Below are 18,921 nucleotides of genomic sequence, written 5' to 3'. Positions count from 1 at the left end.
ATGTAGATCCCTGGACCCCAGGGTCACTTGATATGGAGACACATGGAGGTGGTCACCCTATGGTAACTGTGTTGGGGGCTGCCTCCTGCTTTCTAATGTCAGCGGCAGCTCAGAGAAAGATGTATGTATTTTGTCTTAGGAGCTCTTCTGGGATTTGCAAATGTTATGTGAGCCCCTGTCTGAGGCTGCTGCTGGTGCTTGTGTTTCTAAACAGTGACGTGAATTTTCTTCCATTCTCTTTTGAAGGAAAGATTTTTATGATTTACAAGGTCAAGATCACCACATATACTTCTGGTTTCTCTATGTTTTCTTTTCCTAGTCCTAGAGAAAGCGTGTGTGTGTGTGTGTAAGTGTGTAAAACATTACCAAGCATGTTCTGGCCATATTTTCTAGTTGTAAAATCTATATTAATTTGAATGCTTGGGGGAATTGGGTGTTTGGTGGATTGAATTTTCACCGTCACAACAAGAAACCACAAAAGTCATCTCGTATTCTCCTGGTAGTGAATCCCCCCACCCCAATCCGTGAGTTCCCATTTCGAACTTTGAGAACAGAATGTGGCAAAATGCAATCACTTTGATGTTCTGGAATGTTTTGTGACATTCCATTGGTGGCTAGTTCTGAGTTGTGACTTGGACAGTTAGAACTGGAAGTCTCCTGGTCCTGGTTCAGCCCCTTTACTCTGTAGGTTGGGAACTGAGGCCTAGAACACTCGAGAGCTTTCCAACATCCATTCCCAGCAAGCCCAGGTCTGGAGCCATGGTGAAGACCCTAGATTCTGGAATATGAGGCCAGTTCTAGTGCCAAGTGCCACTTGCCACTAGCTGTGCAAATTCACAGCTTTGAAAGTGTCTGTAGCTTGCTCCGCCTCCTCAGCTGCATGAGTTTAGATGAAGCAGACTTTCAGCTTCTGCCACTACAATGGTGGTGCTCCTATTAATTTCCAGGTGGTGTCATAAGCTTAGTGTGACATCCAGCAACAGAAATTTGTTATGTTGTTATTCTGGAAAAGGAAAAGGCTAACAGCAGGGGTGGGTGGGGATGTGTTCCCTGTGATCCTATCTGGGATAACCCATTTTCTTGGCCTTTCCAGCTTCTAAAAGCCACCTGCATTCCTTGACTCATGGCCCCTTCCTCCACCTTCAGAGCCAACCTCCTCCTTCTACATCCCACTCAATCTCTCATTTCTCCGTCTCCACTTTCCCATTTAAAACCCTGCAACTACATTGGGCCTACGTGGATAATTAAAGAGAGTCTGTCCATCTCAAGGTCGTTTGATGAGCAGCCTCAGTTCCCCCTGCAGCTCTCATTGTCCTTTGCCGTATAAACTCACATAGTCACGGGTTCTAGGGATTGCCATGTGAGCCCTTTTCTGCCCACCACAGTCTAGCAGGATAACTGAAATGGTTTCACAGGTCTAGTGTGAGAATGAAATGATCTAGATAATTAAACTTTGTAATCAAAGATGAAGAAAGGAATGACGATGATGTAAATGGCCAAGGTTTTGGATAACTCCGTGGGCCAGGCAGGCTAACCATTTTGCATGCATCATATGGTTTTTCTCTGAGGACAGCTCCGTGGAGTCAAGTGCTAATTTTATCACTTTTTAATGGGGAAAACAGAGGAAACTATAGCTTTCAGGAATTCTTAAACACATCCCTAGAGCACACATCCTGGAGTTCCAGGAAAAGGATTTGAATCAGAATTGCTTTATCCCCATTTTGATCTATTCTGCTGCACTGTTTATTATTGCCATTAGAACCCAGATGTCTTTGGTCTAATCCAAGGGTTCTCTAAATAAACTGCCGCGGCCTCCCAGTTGCTAAGCACATGACCACATTGTGGTTAAAACAAACGGCTTCTGCAGTTGCTAGAGCATTTGGCCTTTACCAACTCCACCTGCCTCTCCTTTCTGAATAATTTGTCTGATTTCAGCCACAACCTCAAAATATAATATTGTGTACAAAAGCTTTGAATATTTTCTTTTTTTTTTCCTTGCATTACCACCCTTACCAGTCCCTTCTTGCCTTTCAGGACATTTGCAAATCACTTTGGTGCCACCGAGTGGGCCACAGGTGTGAGACCAAGTTTATGCCTGCAGCGGAAGGGACCATGTGTGGCTTGAGTATGGTAAACTGCATACTTGTTAGTTTGGGGCTCTGGAAACTTAATGAGGCATAGACACAGACTCTTTGCGCGGTGACTCAGAATGGAGTGCTTTGGCTGCATATACTTTCTGCCTTCTCTTTAAAATGATGAGCATTATTCAGCAGTGATTACAAATCTGAATGCTAATATAACCGTCAGTTCAATTGTTGAAGCAGATTTTTTTTTGGCCTTTGTTTTTCTTCTTTTAGATGGAGTCTCGAGTTGAAATCTATTTGAATGAGCTAGTAGGTTTCATTGCACTCCACTTGCCTTTTAAGCTTGATGCCGTAGGTAAGAGTCTCAGGGAGCACATGTTCCCATAAGTAGCAAAGAAATGACTGCCTCTCCAGACCAAGGCCTCTGCCACTCAGTTCACCTCACAGGAGCTTCCTTGGACTTTCTGACATGCTGCAGAGGTGCCCATCACTTAGAGTTACATTGCTATTGAAGGGTAAGAGGCATCTCCATCCACAAGTGCCAAAAAAGCCTTTTTGCTTGTGAGCAATAGCCCCCTCTGTTATGGAAGATTATGGCAGACCTCTGTGTTTTGAAGGAAACATTCTCAGGTATTAGTTTCTCTTTTTCTTCCCCTTTCCCAGCAGAGTCTGTAGGGAAAGTTCACTTGGATAAGTGTTAGTCAGCTTTTCGTCACTGTGACAAAAATACCTGGGAACATCCACTTAGAGAAGGAAAGATTTATTTTGGCTCATGGTTTCAGTGGCTTCTGTCCATGGTTGGTAGGCTGCTGGCTCCATTGTTTTGGGCCTGAGATGAGGCAGATGAACATGATGGCGGAAGGGTGGAAAGAAGAAAGCTGCTCAGCTCATGACAGTGGGAAGGAAAGATGGAAGGAGGTCAGTAACAATATATACTTCCAGAGTATACCCCAGTAACTTACTTCCTTCAACCAGGTCCCCACTTCCTATGGCATCCATCAACTTCCAGTAGTCCAACTCTGGACAGTAGTACCTTGGGGAACAAGCCTTCAATACATAAATCTCTTGGGGGCCACCTCATATCCAAACCATAAGAAGGTACCAGTAAATGGTCCCGATTTGGAGAGTTCACTTGAAAAACCGAACATGTGCTACAAATGATAACATGTCAGTGGTTTACAGATCTTTGTTTTTGACTCTTTTAAGTCAACACAAGCCTGTGTAGACAAATTGGCCATTTAAAGTGAATTCAATTTCTGTGCAATCTTTTCAGTACTAGATATTGGGGAGAGGAGACTCTGAGGATACAGAAGTGAATAAAACTCAGCTATAACCTTTCAAGAATTTATAGTCCAGCAGAGAAAGCTATGCAGAGGCAGTAATTCCAACTCCCTTTAATGCATATCTTCTATAAGCACCAGTGGCTACCGAAGCCTAGATGAATGAAATTGAACCTTGCTCAGGATTAGGTATGCTTTGGGGATTCATTGCTGTGAGTGGGTTCTCCTGGGCCTACACTGGAGTGGAGTATCTTCAGCTGGAGAAGAGAAAGAGGAGACTTTTGAGGGAAAGGCCAAAAGTAGCGACAGAGCATAGACACAGCATATGAAAATAAGTGGGTGGTCAGCAAATGTATTTTTTATATTTATTAAGGCATTTATTCAACATCTCTTGGAAGGTCTATAATATTTATATTTTAAAGAAAATACATTTTTAAAAATTGAAGTTATGTGCAATTTTTAATCAGATATACTGCTCTTAGGAAATCCCAATGAGGATTCTCATTAAAAATGCTTATAGACGTTTTATAGCTGTGATGATACAAAGCAATGGGTTAATTAATCAAATAGTTAAAAATAACCATTCAAGCCAATTTAATTTTGAAGACTGAACTTGTAACTTGAGAATTAATAGATGATTTTCATTAAAAGAAAATAAAACAACTTAGCATCAATAAACATGGGAAGGCATATATAAGAACAGATTAATATAAATAATGAAAATATATGATGTATAACAGGGCATAAGATTTAATATATAAGTAAATTAAGAACCTCAGTTCTATAGGGACTAAAATGCACTTGGATTAGACTTCAGTAAACAGAACAGGAGATGAGTCAGACCAGAAGTTAGGAAACCAATGTCCTAATGCCACCATCCCCCACCCCCATTATTTTGAAATGTGGGGGTGGGGTGTATAATCATGCTCTGAGGAAAGCCCGCCAATGTGAGCAGAAAGCATCCCCAGTAAGTCCCATCTGCCATCACTCCTGTGTAATAATGACTGCATTCTGGTACATATGCTCTTGTGACTCCTCCTTCCGCGGAGAGCGGAATTGTAATGAATGAGACTGTTCACCCCATAAAGGCTGAGGGCACCGCTGCTTCATGTTTTATCTGGAGTGTCAGGGGCAGTGCAGCAGCTGGTCAGAATTTTGTTTCTTTCTAACCAGAACTCAACCTATCCTACCCCATCCTTAGGCAGTCCCCCGTCCTTCAGTGATGATTCTTACTATGAATATTCAGAAAATAATTGAGAAGGAAAGCCAGGTACTTTCATCTCAAGATATGTGTGCCAGGAAAGAAAGATGCATACATGCTTTCTATGCAAAGGTATTGCTGTAAGTCATGGCCATTCAGTTTGATATTAGAAGTACTCCCAGAAATATATATACATATATGAGTAGTTGGATAAAATTGTGGATGTATCTGTTTAGTATTTATATTTTATATAAAGATTTTCTATACACATGTGGATATTGGCATGTCTCTGGATATTTCCTCCACATTCCTACCTTCTAAACTCATTGGAAAGCCAGAGGGAGCAAGTTAGCAGCAGTCTAACCTAATACTAGGATAAATACTGAAATCATAGAAAGTCCAATTAGTTGAATGACTGGAACAGATCTAAAAAAAAAACTTACTAATTTCCAAAAAGGAAATTAGATTAAAAATTAAGGTATGTGGATCAGTAATTTGCCTCAGAGGTCAAAGGTAGGATGAGTTCTGTTTAGGAACCTTGGCTGCTGAGTCCAATCCAGTCTCTGCTATTAGGTAGTTATTTGGGTAACTGTGTGACTAAGCAAGTTAGCATTTCTTTCCTAAATTTCTCTAACTCCTAAGTGCCGTGCAAGGCTTCTATGAGATTTTAATGTGAAGTTCCTCGTTCCCACTGATGGTCAGCTGCAGCTGCTGTGGCTGCTGCACGTGTTGCTGGCTGGTGTCAGCTACTGAGCCCAGTCCAATAGAGGCCCTGTGATCCCTGGTAGGGAAGAGGCATGCTTATTTGAGGGATAAAACCCTCAAATGACCGATTGCTTTCCCCCAGAAAGTTCTCAACAATGTTATATGGTTTCATGCAAACTCTGCAGTGGCAATTAATCCAGGGAAAAGAAAAATTAAAAACAGAAGAATTAATCAGCACAAGGCAAGAAGTTGAAGAAAGGAAGCGATATCTTAACCCAGACAAAGTGCTCTGGCAACCAAGCCACACAATCAACAGCTGCAACGCCCAAGGTGTCACAGGGGAAAAGTGAAGATTTAAAAGTAAAAAAAAAAAAAAAACACCCCATAATTTTGTAACTGAACCCCTATTTCTCCGCAAAACCTGGCATGGTCCAAACCCAACCTTTTGGATCTAATTGCAGAGGCTTTTGGGAAAGTGTGCAGTGTGCTAAGTCATGCAGAACTTACTCATATTAAAATCACCACAAGAAAAATATCTAGCCCCCTCCCCCCAAAAACCCTACCAGACTAATATAACCCCCAAATCCCCAAGAAGGGAGATGACCAGCAAGGTCTGGACTATGCTGCAAAGAACTCAAAGGGGAAGGTCAGCCCAGATCACAGCTTCGCCTTGTGCAGATCACGGGTTAATGAAAGACCCAGAGCTAATCCATCAGATGCCGAAAGACTTTGAAGTCATCAGAGGGTCTGAGATGAGGACCTTTCATATAGTCAAAAGGGTAACATACGTTATCTGAAGACCATGATTGGTTCAGACTGGAAGTTACTGGGGTTCCTAAGAAATGCCCAATAGTGATGTTGCCCAACAAAAATATATTGTATGTCCAATTATCTGTTCTTAGGAGATAATCATCAAAATGATCAATGCTTTGTTAATATCTTAAAATCCGTTTCTCCTTGAGTGAGTGACCTGAGTTGTCCCTGGGTAGTAGCACTGTTTCTCATTGTCAAGGGAGGCCCCTTTGCAATTTCGCCCGACTCCTGGGTTGTTAGGTGGAACCTCATCCCATGTTCCACCTTGACAGTTCACGGATCATGTGAGGCTCAGCTTGTTGGTGGGAGATGCTGCTTCTGTCTAGCTGGGCAGCTTTTCAAAATGCAGGCAGCCAAGGTGGAGTAACTGTTAATAAAACTGCGCAGAGAAAGGGACCGATCAAGGGGTCCTGCACTTTCCTCTTTGCCCACAGACCCGTTTCTCCCATTCCTATACAGGTGTTCACATCTCCCTGTGCTTTCCCAGGTGTGCTCTGACGGGAACCGTGTCCCACGTTCTTTTCACAGTGGTGTCGGCAAGGCCAGTGTGTAAAGTTTGGGGAGCTCGGGCCCCGGCCCATCCATGGCCAGTGGTCCACCTGGTCGAAGTGGTCAGAATGTTCCAGAACTTGTGGTGGAGGAGTCAAGTATCAGGAGAGACACTGCAATAACCCCAAGTAAGGCTCCCACAGAAAGCCAGCCAGTAACACACTGGTTTTCTTCCCTCTGGGGAATAACAGTCAACCAGGATTTTACAATTTGCACAGAATTGGAGGCAGGGTGGGCAGAAACCAAAACACAGCAAAGAACTTATTCCACGCATGAATCAAGGACAAGTCATAGCCCAAGTTACTTTCTTAACCTACCCTGGGCTCTACAGTCATACAGTCAGGTGCCTGAGAGATTATGGAGCACAGAAGCTCAGTTGGTGGAATGCATGGCTGTCTGTCAAGCTGTGAGTTGGAGAAAATGTGCTTATTTTTGCTTTGCAGGAATGTATACCAATGTGGGCCGACTGTTCTGCCTGACTTCTCAAAAGAAACAAACAAACAAAAAAAAGTTATGTGTGAAGTTTTCCAATTTTTAAATTATTGACAAGAAATTCAATTTCCTTTGAAAACAAAAAGCCACTAAGAGGACAAGTTAAATCACGAATGGATTGAAATTGGCCAATGGTCCCTGTGGGCACTCTGGTTGAGTCAGACTAGAGTCTGAATTGCCATCCATACTCTGTGTAAATACCGGTGTGCTTAGGTTACTGTTATATATGCTAAGTTACGCGTCAGGTATTTTCCATTGCATGTGATCTAGAAAGAGCCTAGGCTTCAGACAAATACTCCAGGTCATGTGTCTGCCACCTCTTAAATGTATGGCTTTGAGAAAATCACTTGAACTCTCAGCTCGTGTTTGTGGGTGGAATGGAGACATAAGTAATACCCTTCTGTGATCCTGTGATGTTCTCGGGAGAATTAGAAATTGTTTCTAGAGAGTGCCTGTAACATAGGGAGCATCCAGTGGGCACTCAGAAGAAGGATCTGGGGACTGTGTGGTGTTCGTTTCTCTTACCCCAAGTTCACCAGGAAGACAGGATCACTCCACAGAAGCAAGGGGGAGAGGCAGCCTCCTCAAATCTCAGTCCCCTCCCAGGGAGACCATCACTGATGGTCCTGGACCTAGAGAATGCTAATAGGGTCAGAAGAATGTGATGGGGACGTTGAAAATGGTCCAGGTAACTTCCCAATACAGTCTGAGTGATGGAAGAGCCCAGGGCTTAAGAACATAGATTCTGAAGCCCCTGGATTTGCATGCTGGCCTGCTAGCTATGTGGCCACCCACAACAGGCTCTCTCTGTTCCCAGAGTCCTAATTTGTGAGAATAGGATAATGATAGCACCTACAACAGCTAATAGTTATAGAATGTTTTCAGAAGGGACTGGTATGTCATAAGCATTGCATAAATGGTAAATTGAGAATTAAATAATGCAACTAGAGTAAAAGGAAACTTTTAAAGAGACAAAGGGTACATCATCTGAGTCAGCAGGCTGAGCTGGATCAAAAAGGATTTTTTTGTTTGTTTTTTGTTCCCCCTGCCCCTCCCCCAAATTATAAGGAGCAGTTTGGAGTTAACTTGACCATGATTTGTCAAGCACTACTTGGGATATCTTGGGTTAACCTAGGGTTTTTCAGCTTCAGCACTACTGACATGAAGTGCTGGAAAATTCTTTTGTGGGGTTTGCCCTGTACATTGCAGGATAGTTAGCAGCAACTTTGTCATCTGCCCATCTGGTACTAGTAGGATCACTATCCAACTCCCCACCCTCAAGTTGTGACAAATGACAATAATGCCAGGCATTGCCAAATGTCTTATGAGGGGCAGAATCATCTTCCATTGAGTTGCTGGGGTCTCATCAGATCCAGTCACTGGGCATAAAGGAAGAAAGGCTTTGATGCATTTATAACTCATACCAGATTATTAAAACCACCCTTCTGAAACTTTGAACACAGCCCATGTCTTGGCTAGAACTGTTAAAAACCTTTATATTACTTTACATTTTTGAAGCATATTTCATGGATCTGGTTTTCATACATCACGAAATTTTACAATCTCACTATTTTCCCCAAAAAGAAATAGATGGCCCAGTTTAATAGCTCTGCTGGTAAAGTGCATGCGTGACGCCCCCGAGATTTAAATTAAAATCTTTCTCATATCTATGGGATGGAGAACTCTCATTATAATAGGGACTCATTCGTGGAAATAACATATTGTAATTTCAGAGATGCCTAATAAAAGGATTAATCACTGAAGTAATTCTACTCAGTGCAGTTTCATCATGTTGATCAAGATCGAGGATCATCAGGATAGTGTTTATTGAACTCTGCATGAAGTCACAAAACATGTAGAGGGTCGGCCATCCCAGGACAGCTGAATTGATTGTTCTGTCTCTGCTCTTAATTTGCTTTTTTTTTTCCCCTCCCAATTTCAAGTTACTGGTTTCTTTCTTGCTTCAGTTTCAGCATTGGGTTCCTCTGTTCACATCAGCCAGCTGACCCTTTTTATTTTCTCATCTGAGAAGCAATATGGGGCCTATTTCATTTAGTGGTGTTTTTCCCAGTACATATTTTATTTCATGAAACATGGATCATTCCTGCCTGGGTTATGGATTTATCAAATGGTTGAGGTTTCATAGAGTGTAAAATCTGTCTACTCCTGGAACAGCCATTACCAGCAGCACCTGTGGCCACCTCCGTTCACTCATGTCTGTTCTAGGAGTTCTTAATTGGTCCAGTCTCTGGTTTCTGTGTCTCACAAAATACTTCTTTAGACATTTGTTCCCAGTCTGGTTGATGGTGACACATGGATTGAAATCAGTTGTTTTACAGATGGCAGCTGGATAGGGGAGAGAGAGAATGCTAATCACAGAAGCAGCCCCTGCCTGGGCACCATGCTGCAAATGGCGGAGTCAGACCAGATCCCCAGTCTTAACCCTTTGACATCTTTTTCTGGTTGCTACACCATAAGAAAGCCTGGGTGTTTTAGTCAGCTTTTTTCACTGCTGTGACTAAAAGGACCCAACCAGAACAACTGTAGAGGAGGAAAAGGTTATCAGAGGGCTCATGGTTTCAGAGGTCTGAGTCCATAGAAAGCTAGCTCCATTCCTCAGGGCTGGAGGTGAGGCAGAACATCATGGTGGAAGAGTATGGCAGAGGGAACCAGCTAACATGATGATCAGGAAGCAGAGAGAGTCCACTGGCCAGACACAAATATACACCCAAAGCCACACCCCAATTCCCACCTCCTCCAGCCACACCCCACCACTCCAGTTACCACTCAGTTAATCCCTATCAGGAGACAAATCACTCATTGGGTTAAGACTCTCACAACCCAATCATTTCTCCTCTGATCCTTTTTGCACTGTCTCACACATGAGCTTTTGGGGGACACCTCACATCCAAACCATAACACTGGGGAAATTCTATAAATTTCTCAAGAAAATTAGCACTTTCCTGAAGCATGAGTCTATGGAGAAAGAATTATCTACCAGCTGCTGTAACACTGCTAAGAAAATGGAGAGCAGAGGGAAACCATGGCTCTAGAACAATAATTGTATGGAATCTGTGGCCCATTTTCCAATCAGCCATTCCCAGGTTTAATTATTAGAACCACCAGCATACTTGAAAAATCACACTGATTTCTTTTAAAAGCACAGGTCATACATTCTATTTGAGAGTCTGTGGAGGGGCCCAGGAATCCATGGGTGTCTATGTACATATATATGTGCATACACATGTATGTACGTATACTTAATGGAGCTCCCCCAAGTGATCCTAAGGGCAATCCAGCCACCTGTAGTCAGGATGAACTGCACAGAAGCAAATGTAATATAAGGACAGAATCAGATACTTAGACTTTTGTATTCTGTTTCCATTTTTTTGTTTTTAATCATAAATAGCTTACTATATGGAAGGATTTTATGGTAGAATTTTTTCTTAATTTATTCTCACACGCTTAAAGCTACTCAAAAATGTAGAGTTGGAAGATTAAAAGGAAAACTCAAAGTCTTGGCTTTGCCTTGTCCCATAATGACAAATGAAATATATGCATATGTAAAATCCACATTGCAAACTACCCAGTGCAGTGTGGGTAGGTAATACACAAGTATAAAGTATTTTAAAACAGATATAATTTGTTTGTGCTAACTTTGCCCCAAATTAAAATACTACATCAGTGGCCAAGATTGCTCTCATTTTACAGATGAGGAATTTCAATAAAATTGTCTAAAGTCAAGTTGGGAAGAGACAGAATATTCAAAACCAGGTCTGTCTCCATGTAAGAGGCTGGCACCGTGGGCACTATACCACTCTCTCTCCCTCTTCCCACATAGGGCTCCTGACTCAGTGACACGTGGGCAAGGTTGAATAGGAAAGAGTCCTGGGCAGAGTCTGGAGGCCCAGGGGTGAGTTGTGCTCTGTTTCCTCTAGCTGTGTGGCCTCATCATTCAGCAAGTTTTATAAGCTCCATCCTCTCTCTCTTTCCTTTCATCTGTGCAATGAGGGGAAGACTGCTTGAGTCTGGAGGTCTTTTCCATGTTACAAGTTCTGTGAGTTGAAAGGTAACACGCCGAGGTGCCCTTTCACTTCATGACATATGATCAGTTCAAATGAGAGTTATTTTTTGGCTCTCAGACAGAAGGTCTTCCACTGAGAAATTTGTTTTAAATATGCCTTGTGAAGATGACTAGGAATATTGAAGTTATGATGAAGCACGTTAAGGTTTTCCAAATGCTTTTTAGATGATCATTGAAGAAGTCTTTAGGGGTTTGATCTAGCACCATGTCTGCTGTGTGTTTAAGTAGTTTCTCCAGAATGTTTTGAGATAGCACAAAAATCTCATCTGGCCATGTGGCCCTTCCTGTTTCTGTTGAGCCCATCTTAGCAGGCAGTTATGGGAGAGATTGATAGGATGCTGGAGCAAACCCCAAGGTGTTTTATAGCATGATCGTGCTTCCCAGGGAGACCAGGAATTTTAATCCCATCAATTTATTAATCTGGAGCTCCCTTTATGTTACATGTTGGCATCGGATCCACAGTTGAGTTTCAGCCTTTGGAGAAGGCTATGAGAAGCGGGTAATGAAAAGAAGGAATTGCTCTGTGCACAGAGTAGACTGGGTAGGTGGTTAGTAGTGATTGTCAATGTGGTTGTGATGGTGTTTGTCTTGCTCTCTGGTTTTGGTGGATGAGAGTCTGCCAAGTAAGATCTTAAAGAGCTTGCCCTTAGATCATAACCATTTATGTTCTAATGGGATTCCCTACTCTGGAAAGCCATGTCCCACTGTGCTTGGCAGGAAAGCAGGAGGCCCCCTGCAAGGTTAAGTGCATGAAAACAAAGCAATGTTTTCCCTCAGGATCAATCTAAATATCATCCTGAGGACTGACAGCTGGACAGGAGATCATGGAAAATGGGACTTTGTTCCTGCTGCCTAGGGTCCTGCCCTTCTCTGTGAGGGTGCATTTTGGAAAAGCCTAGGAAGATGATGAGAGTCCTGGGAAGTGGGAGAAGCTGGCGATGACAGTAGGTCCCTGTCAGGAGGACCGGAAGCCAGTGCCACGTGAACACACAGGATGTTACTAAAGATGGTGGAGTGTGTCTACAGATTTCCCTGATGCAGGAGGAAGTCTCCTTCCAGACGTCCTTTGGACATTGGTGTTTCTTCTTTTGAGAAATGTCTGTTGAATTCTTGTGTTCATTTATTGATTGGGTTGTTGGTTGGTGTTTTTTGAGCTCTTTATATTTCTGGATATTAATTCTCTGTCCAGAGAGTAGCTGGCAAATATTTTTTTCTCCCAATCCGTAGTCTCTCTCTTCATGCTCTTAGTTTTTTGTTTTGTTTTTTGCTGTGCAGAAGTTTTTAAGTTGAATGCCATCCCACTTACTGATTCTTGGTTTTATTTCTTGAGTTTTAGGGGTCTTATTAAAGAAGTTCATGTCTTTGCCTGCATGTTGGAATGTTGACCCTATGTTTTCCTCTAGCTGTTGCAAGGTTTCTGGTCTAATTCCTAAAAAGTCAACTTTGAGTTGACTTTTGTGCAGGGCAAGAGATAGGGAAAGGGGAGACACGGGGAATGATACTGATCAGATTATGTATGTGCATGCACAAATGCGACAATCCCACTATTATGTATGATTATAAGGCACCAATAAAAATCATTAAAAAATTATCCTTTCATTAGTCATTAAGGAAATTGCCAGAATATAAAAACTAAATAAGAGAGGGCAAATAAGTCTGATTTTATATGCCAATTACGGAGGAATAGATGCCTAAGGCTATGTTGAGAAAGATTTTGAGCTCAGGCCAAGTTTCTGCAAAAAAAAAAAAGGAGAGAAAAAAAAAGAATCCCTGGTTCATTCATTATGTCTGCAGTGGATGAAGAGGGATGTGGGAAGTCATATCTCCGTATTTCCCTTCCTGTGATAATCTGTGTACAGCGGCACACACGGTAACAGTGCTCGGGTGGATTGTCCCTTTCCTTATTATTGCATGTGCCTCATAGCGAGGCCTTGGATGGCTAGCACTGAAGTTCTTGAATTTTATTTTTTAGGCCTCAGTATGGTGGCAAGTTCTGTCCGGGCTCTGGCCGTGTTTATCAGCTGTGCAACATGGAGCCCTGTAATAAAAACAGCCTGGATTTTCGAGCCCAGCAGTGTGCAGAGTACAACAGCAAACCTTTCCGTGGGTGGTTCTACCAGTGGAAACCCTACACCAAAGTGGAAGGTAACTCAGCCTCTGGGACACGCGCTCACAAACGTCTCCGTGAGAAGGAACAACTGAGAAGCCACCGCTGCTCCTGTAACAGAGCTTCACTGTTCACCCCTCACTCCCCAGACTCGTCCTGGTTCCGTTTCTGTTCACTTCCATAGGTTTTGTTTATTTTTCCACACCTTTTTTTTTTTTTTAAATCCACAAGACACTCCTTGTCTCCCCAATCCGTGAGCCAAAGGATCCATGTGTTTGGTTATGTTTCCAAACTTAGTTTTGACGTTTCAGCAATTTTGTCTCCCAGGGATCTTAATTGGAATTGGTATGAGTTGTCCAGACCCCAAACTCATGAAACCATATATACCCCATAGAGACATTGTCCTCAGTAACTGACAAGTCCGATGATTTCAAGCCCAGGAAGGCCTGTTTGTAGAGAGCATGTGTGTATGTGGGCACCTCCCCCCCAAAAAAAAGCATGAATAAAAATGATCTCTATACTAGATTCTTAGTACTTACAATAACTGAAAGTTATGGCTTGTGTTTTGCTTTTTAAATTAACGTGTTTTTATTTTGGCTGAAGACCAAAGCATTTATTTTAGTTGCAATGTGAGAATTTAATGTGCTTTCTATTGCCTATATAGAATAAGCTGTCACCGTTCTAGTTGTTTTCATTCTGATTTTATATCCACTTGATTTATCAAAACTCACCCATGTTCCCTTGAGAAGATACATGTGAATCCCAAATACCACGAGCAGAAGGTGTGTGGAAGGAGAAGAGACCCAAATTTTCTGACAATTTACGAAGTATTCTTATGCAAAAGCTCAAGATGAACTTATATTAATTGCCCATCGAGGAAATTAATGTAATTAGAGACATCAGCCTAGCAAATAGCACCTCCAAATCAAGGGGGAAGAGGGTACATCTTTGCTCAGTATCATCTCAGCCATTTCAGGATCATTGATCAAGTTCTGGGTCGTGATTATCCAAAAGCCCAGCTGTAATCACATAGGAACACTCTGAAAGCTGTGTCTTAGGAGAAGTAATGAATGTTGTGAACATTGCTACAGAAAAGAAAAGAGACTACTTATATTACAGACTTTGAAGAGCTACTGAAGAGAAAAGGTTTAAATTTGTCTGAAACTGCTTTGGAGAACGCCATTCAAGGGCTATGATCTCTTGAAATCTCCTTCGAGTTTCTCAGACCTCCCTTGCCAGCCCCTCCAAAGTATCCTTCCTTCATTCCATTCTCTGACACCTTCACCCTGCCAAATTTTTCATAGCTCTTATCAGGGCCTGAATTTATTCTTTTGAATCCAATCAATTTATTATCTTTCTCCCCTGGAGAATTTAGGCTCCACAGAGATGAAGCCTCTGCCCATGTTCAGCATTCTCCTATCTTCAGCATCTATGACTTTAGAAATGAATGAATGAATATTGTCTCTCCCCAATGGAAGTGTGTCCATCCCCAGTGGAAGTGTGTCTGTCCCCTTTGCGAGATGGAAGTTCTTCATCACTAGAGGTGTCCTCCCAGGAAGGATGCTATGTAGCCTGGTGGAACATGGGAGTGGACAGAACAGCTGGGGCTGCTCCTGGTTAGGGATTTGAAAATGTGTCCTCCCTTGGTGGCATACTCTCCTAATCCTGTGTTTCTTATGTAGGGTCCTTCCTCTGGGGCTCCGTGTCCTTCCCTGCTCTTCCCTCTGTTCTTTGCTTTGGCTTCTCGGATATTCCTTGGTCTTTCCCACATTGCAACTGTCTTCAAATACGGTGTTCATGAAACCTGTTGTCTTTTAAATGACTCCTACGTCAAATACATGAAGAGAAAGTCAAACAGATGAATTTTATAACTTGAAAGATGATTTTTTTTTGATGGCATCAAATTGATAAGCTTCTGCAGCAAAAGAAATGATAAAGGGTATGAAGAGAGAGACTGCAGGATGGGAGAAAATCTCTGCCACTGCTCTGCTGATAGATTAATAATCCAGAATGTATGAAGAACTCAAAGAGTTTAACCCCAAGAAAACAAATAACCAATCAAGAAATGGGCTAAACTAAGCAGATGTTTCTCAAGAGATAAAACACACAGAGTCAACAAATGTATGAAAAAGTGTTCAACCTCTCCAGCAACCAGGAAAACGCAAATTGGAATTACACCGCAATTTCATCTCACTCCAGTTAGAATGGCTTTTGGGTTTCGATGTTCTTTTACTAACCCTATTGCAGTTTTCACTAAATAGGGAGCATGCAATCTCACTTATTCTCTCTACAGATGTTTACTGAGCTTTTTTTGTGTAGGAGGTGATCAGTAAGTTGCATGAGAGAGTGTGTGTCATCCACAGCCTCAGGAATCACACTTCCCCAGGGAGAGAGAGAGAAAAGTTAAGGACATCGGGTCTGTCCCTCTTCTTCTTATACTTACATCAGAAGAGACTGACTGTGACTTGAGGGTCTGTGACACTCCTGCCATTGGAGAAGAGCAAGGGAAGACTTTATTTGTAATTGTAAACAAACAGCCCTTGTTCTACATTAGTGAGCTCTCCCAACCCACCCCATCACCTTTTCTCTTTCTGTTTCTAATGGATCAGTTCATAAACTTTCCCAGGAATCTGGCTGGAAAATGTGAGCTTTCTGGAATATGTTAATACTTGGGAATGATAGAGAAAAGAGAGGATGTGTGTCATCCAACTTCCTAATCTCATGTGCAGAAATTAGGAGGCATTAAATCTGATATTTTTTTTTTCAAAAATCATAGCTGAGAAACTTAATCCACCCACACATCTACATGTTTCAACCATAGTAAATTAATTTCTTTCACATTAACTTTTGACTGTGTCTTTTATTGGGGGTTTTGATGAATCATGACTGTTTGCAATCTATTTACACATTTGTTGTAAAACTGTTGTTAGAGATGTCACTCGGTGTCGCCTACATAAGGTCCCATGTGAGCGATGTCATCTGGAATTCCCAGCCAAAGAGAGTGCTTTCTGTTTGAGAAGTTGACATAGTAACTTCATTCTGATATGATAACATGAGCACCGTAAAAATAATATTTTTTTTCTTTTACCCATGGTCTTAGAAACTTCTGAGGGCCTTCATGAGGCTTTTCTGCCTTTAGGAGTCTTTATTTCTCCTCCTTCTTCTTCTTCATGTTATGATTTTGCTCTGTGTGTTTTCTGAACATGATTGACAATGTGCTTTTTTTTTTATGAAGTGCCTAAAAACTTTCCTCTTTACAGATGAAATAAATATCTAAAGTAACCCAGTCCTAAATCAAGGCAATCAAACCATGGCCTGAACTGTTTCTTAAAATCAGTTTCATTGGCACACGACCCATGAAGCCTAGAAGATTCACTATCCAAGAGACTAGCTACACAATCCACCAGTCTTATATGTGGTGACTGTCACCAAGGATAGGCTTTACATGGATTGTTAAATGGTCATTTTTGTGGTGGTTGTAAGCTGGCTATCAAACCCAGGGCCTCACCCATACTGGGCAAGCACTCTACCACTGAGCTCCAGCTTCCCATTCCCTGGATTGTTAAGTGGGGTTCATATTTTTAAAAGCCACATGCCCATGTGGGTCTGCAGATGCACACACATGAAACTGTGCATAACGTCATCTGTTTTGATCATGGTTTGCTGAGTAAATTTAATGGACCTTTTGATGATCAGAGCATTTCCTTGCAATTTTCCCTTGACCGTGTCCACGCTTATCTCTTTGCTTCTAGAGGAAGATCGATGTAAACTGTACTGCAAGGCCGAGAACTTTGAATTTTTCTTTGCAATGTCTGGCAAGGTGAAAGACGGAACTCCTTGCTCCCCCCACAAAAACGACGTTTGTATTGATGGGATTTGTGAAGTAAGTGAACATTCCTGCCTTGGGGGTATGGCCCTGCTGCGTTTCCTCATAGTAAATGGATGCTGTCAGGAGTGTTGTGAGAGATTCTCTGCAGGCAAGGTTTAATTGGGATATGAATGCCACCTCCAGGTTACTGGCTCGATTTCTGCATGTCCCCTATCTAGTCATTTCAGTTTCTCTTTCAGTCCTTTTCCCTATGTGTAGAATAGCCTACTTTCCATAGTGAAGTTTAAAAAAAAGGAGAACATAAATAATGCTAAACTTCTGCATTTTTCTAAGTACATTCACTGCTTTGTTAGAACCTCAAAATATGTTTTTCGAAAGAGAGCTATTTCTTTTCCTTTCTTGCCGGGTGCTCACTCACTCTCCCATTTCAGTTTGACTCTGAGCTCTTTGATCCTCTTAGGGGGAGTGTGTGGATGTAGGTATGCTGTCCAGCTGTCCAGCATTTCGTCCAGTCAGAGCTGGCCTGAAAAATCGCACCTGGAGTTAGTAGTAATTTTATTCCACTTTCACAGGTATAGAGTCTTAGCTAATGCATGTAACCTGCTCCGTTACGTGTCCAATAATGGTGGAGAAAAGATTTGAGAAACTTGACACTGTACTTTTTAATCAATAAATATAGAAAACATGCACCTTCTAGTTATTCTCAGTCACTGAATTTTCTGATTTCATATTTTCTCACTTTTTTAATTTTTTTTTTGGTCATAGCCAGTGGGATGTGATCATGAACTTGGCTCTAAAGCAGTTTTGGATGCGTGTGGCGTTTGCAAAGGTGATAATTCGACCTGCAAGTTTTACAAAGGCCTGTACCTCAACCAGCACAAAGCAAATGGTAAGAGATGCTGCTCCTTCTCTGCTGTGGCTGGTGAAGCATGGGTGCAGCTGAACAAGTTCAAGTCACACTGACATAGTACTGGTGCCATGACACACCGAGATGAGAGCTTCTGTCACTCCTGCAGGAACAAGGGAGGGTAGATGGTCTTTAGAGGGGAGTTTTGCCAATGTAGCATATCTCAGGAATGCTTTGAAGGAATGCCGTCCCACTCTGCAGTTTAAATGTGCCAACCAGCTTATCCTATCCCCCACGAGCATTTGCTAAACAAAGAAACTGACTGTGAAAGTTAGAGGACCTGTGCTCACAGTGGTACCTGAATGTTCGAAGCAATTATCTAAACATCTTGAGTAAAAGTAAACCTTTGATCCCTGCTTTCTGAGTCTCACTGGTACGGATACATGACTAGGTTTCTTCTGGTGAGATGAAAAAGAACAAGGAGTGTTCTTGAGTTTTGTGGCCTTTGTTGGTGTGTCAGTCAACTCTCTGTCACTGTGGCCAAAATACCTGACAAGAACAACTCAGAGGAGGAAAAGTTTATTTTGGCTCGTAGTTTCAGAAGTTTGGTCCACGGTCAGCCAACTCCATTACTCAGGGCCCAAGGTGAGGCAAAACATGGTGGAAGTGTAGGGGGTGGGGGGAATCGGCTCAGGACATGGCGAACAAAAAGCAGAGAGAGCTCTGCTCACCAGGGACAAAATGTGAATCCCAAAGGCATACCTCCAGTGGTTTACTTCCTCCAGCCACACCCTGTCAGCCTACAGTTAGTACCCTGTTAATCCACATCAGGGGGCTAGGAACGAGATGGACGTGTCTCTCAACTGCAAACACCCGCTTGGTAAAACACTCGAAAAGCCAAATGTATTTTCTTCTAATGTTTCTACCACT

The 18,921-nt window shown here is 42.2% G+C and overlaps 1 protein-coding gene across 2 annotated transcripts in view; it reads left to right on the top strand.

Moving 5' to 3' along the window:
* The window catches only part of Adamts18 (ADAM metallopeptidase with thrombospondin type 1 motif 18), a 142,376-nt gene that overhangs the window by 76,565 nt on the left and 46,890 nt on the right, over window positions 1-18,921 (top strand). For both annotated transcript variants that reach the window (XM_046434986.2, XM_058575883.1), the window contains exons 9-13: window positions 2,035-2,130; window positions 6,612-6,760; window positions 13,181-13,353; window positions 17,068-17,198; window positions 17,910-18,033. In XM_046434986.2, the coding sequence (XP_046290942.1) occupies window positions 2,035-2,130; window positions 6,612-6,760; window positions 13,181-13,353; window positions 17,068-17,198; window positions 17,910-18,033 (673 nt within the window). The remainder of the gene's footprint in view (window positions 1-2,034; window positions 2,131-6,611; window positions 6,761-13,180; window positions 13,354-17,067; window positions 17,199-17,909; window positions 18,034-18,921) is intronic.

This window comes from Marmota monax, unplaced genomic scaffold (assembly GCF_021218885.2).
Source record: "Marmota monax isolate L192 unplaced genomic scaffold, Marmota_monax_Labrador192_F-V1.1 WCK01_AAM20220418_F8-fsc00024, whole genome shotgun sequence".
Classification (NCBI taxonomy): Eukaryota; Metazoa; Chordata; class Mammalia; order Rodentia; family Sciuridae; genus Marmota; species Marmota monax.
The sequence above is the reverse complement of the archived record's forward strand: the minus strand, read 5'-3'. Positions and strand labels throughout refer to the sequence as shown.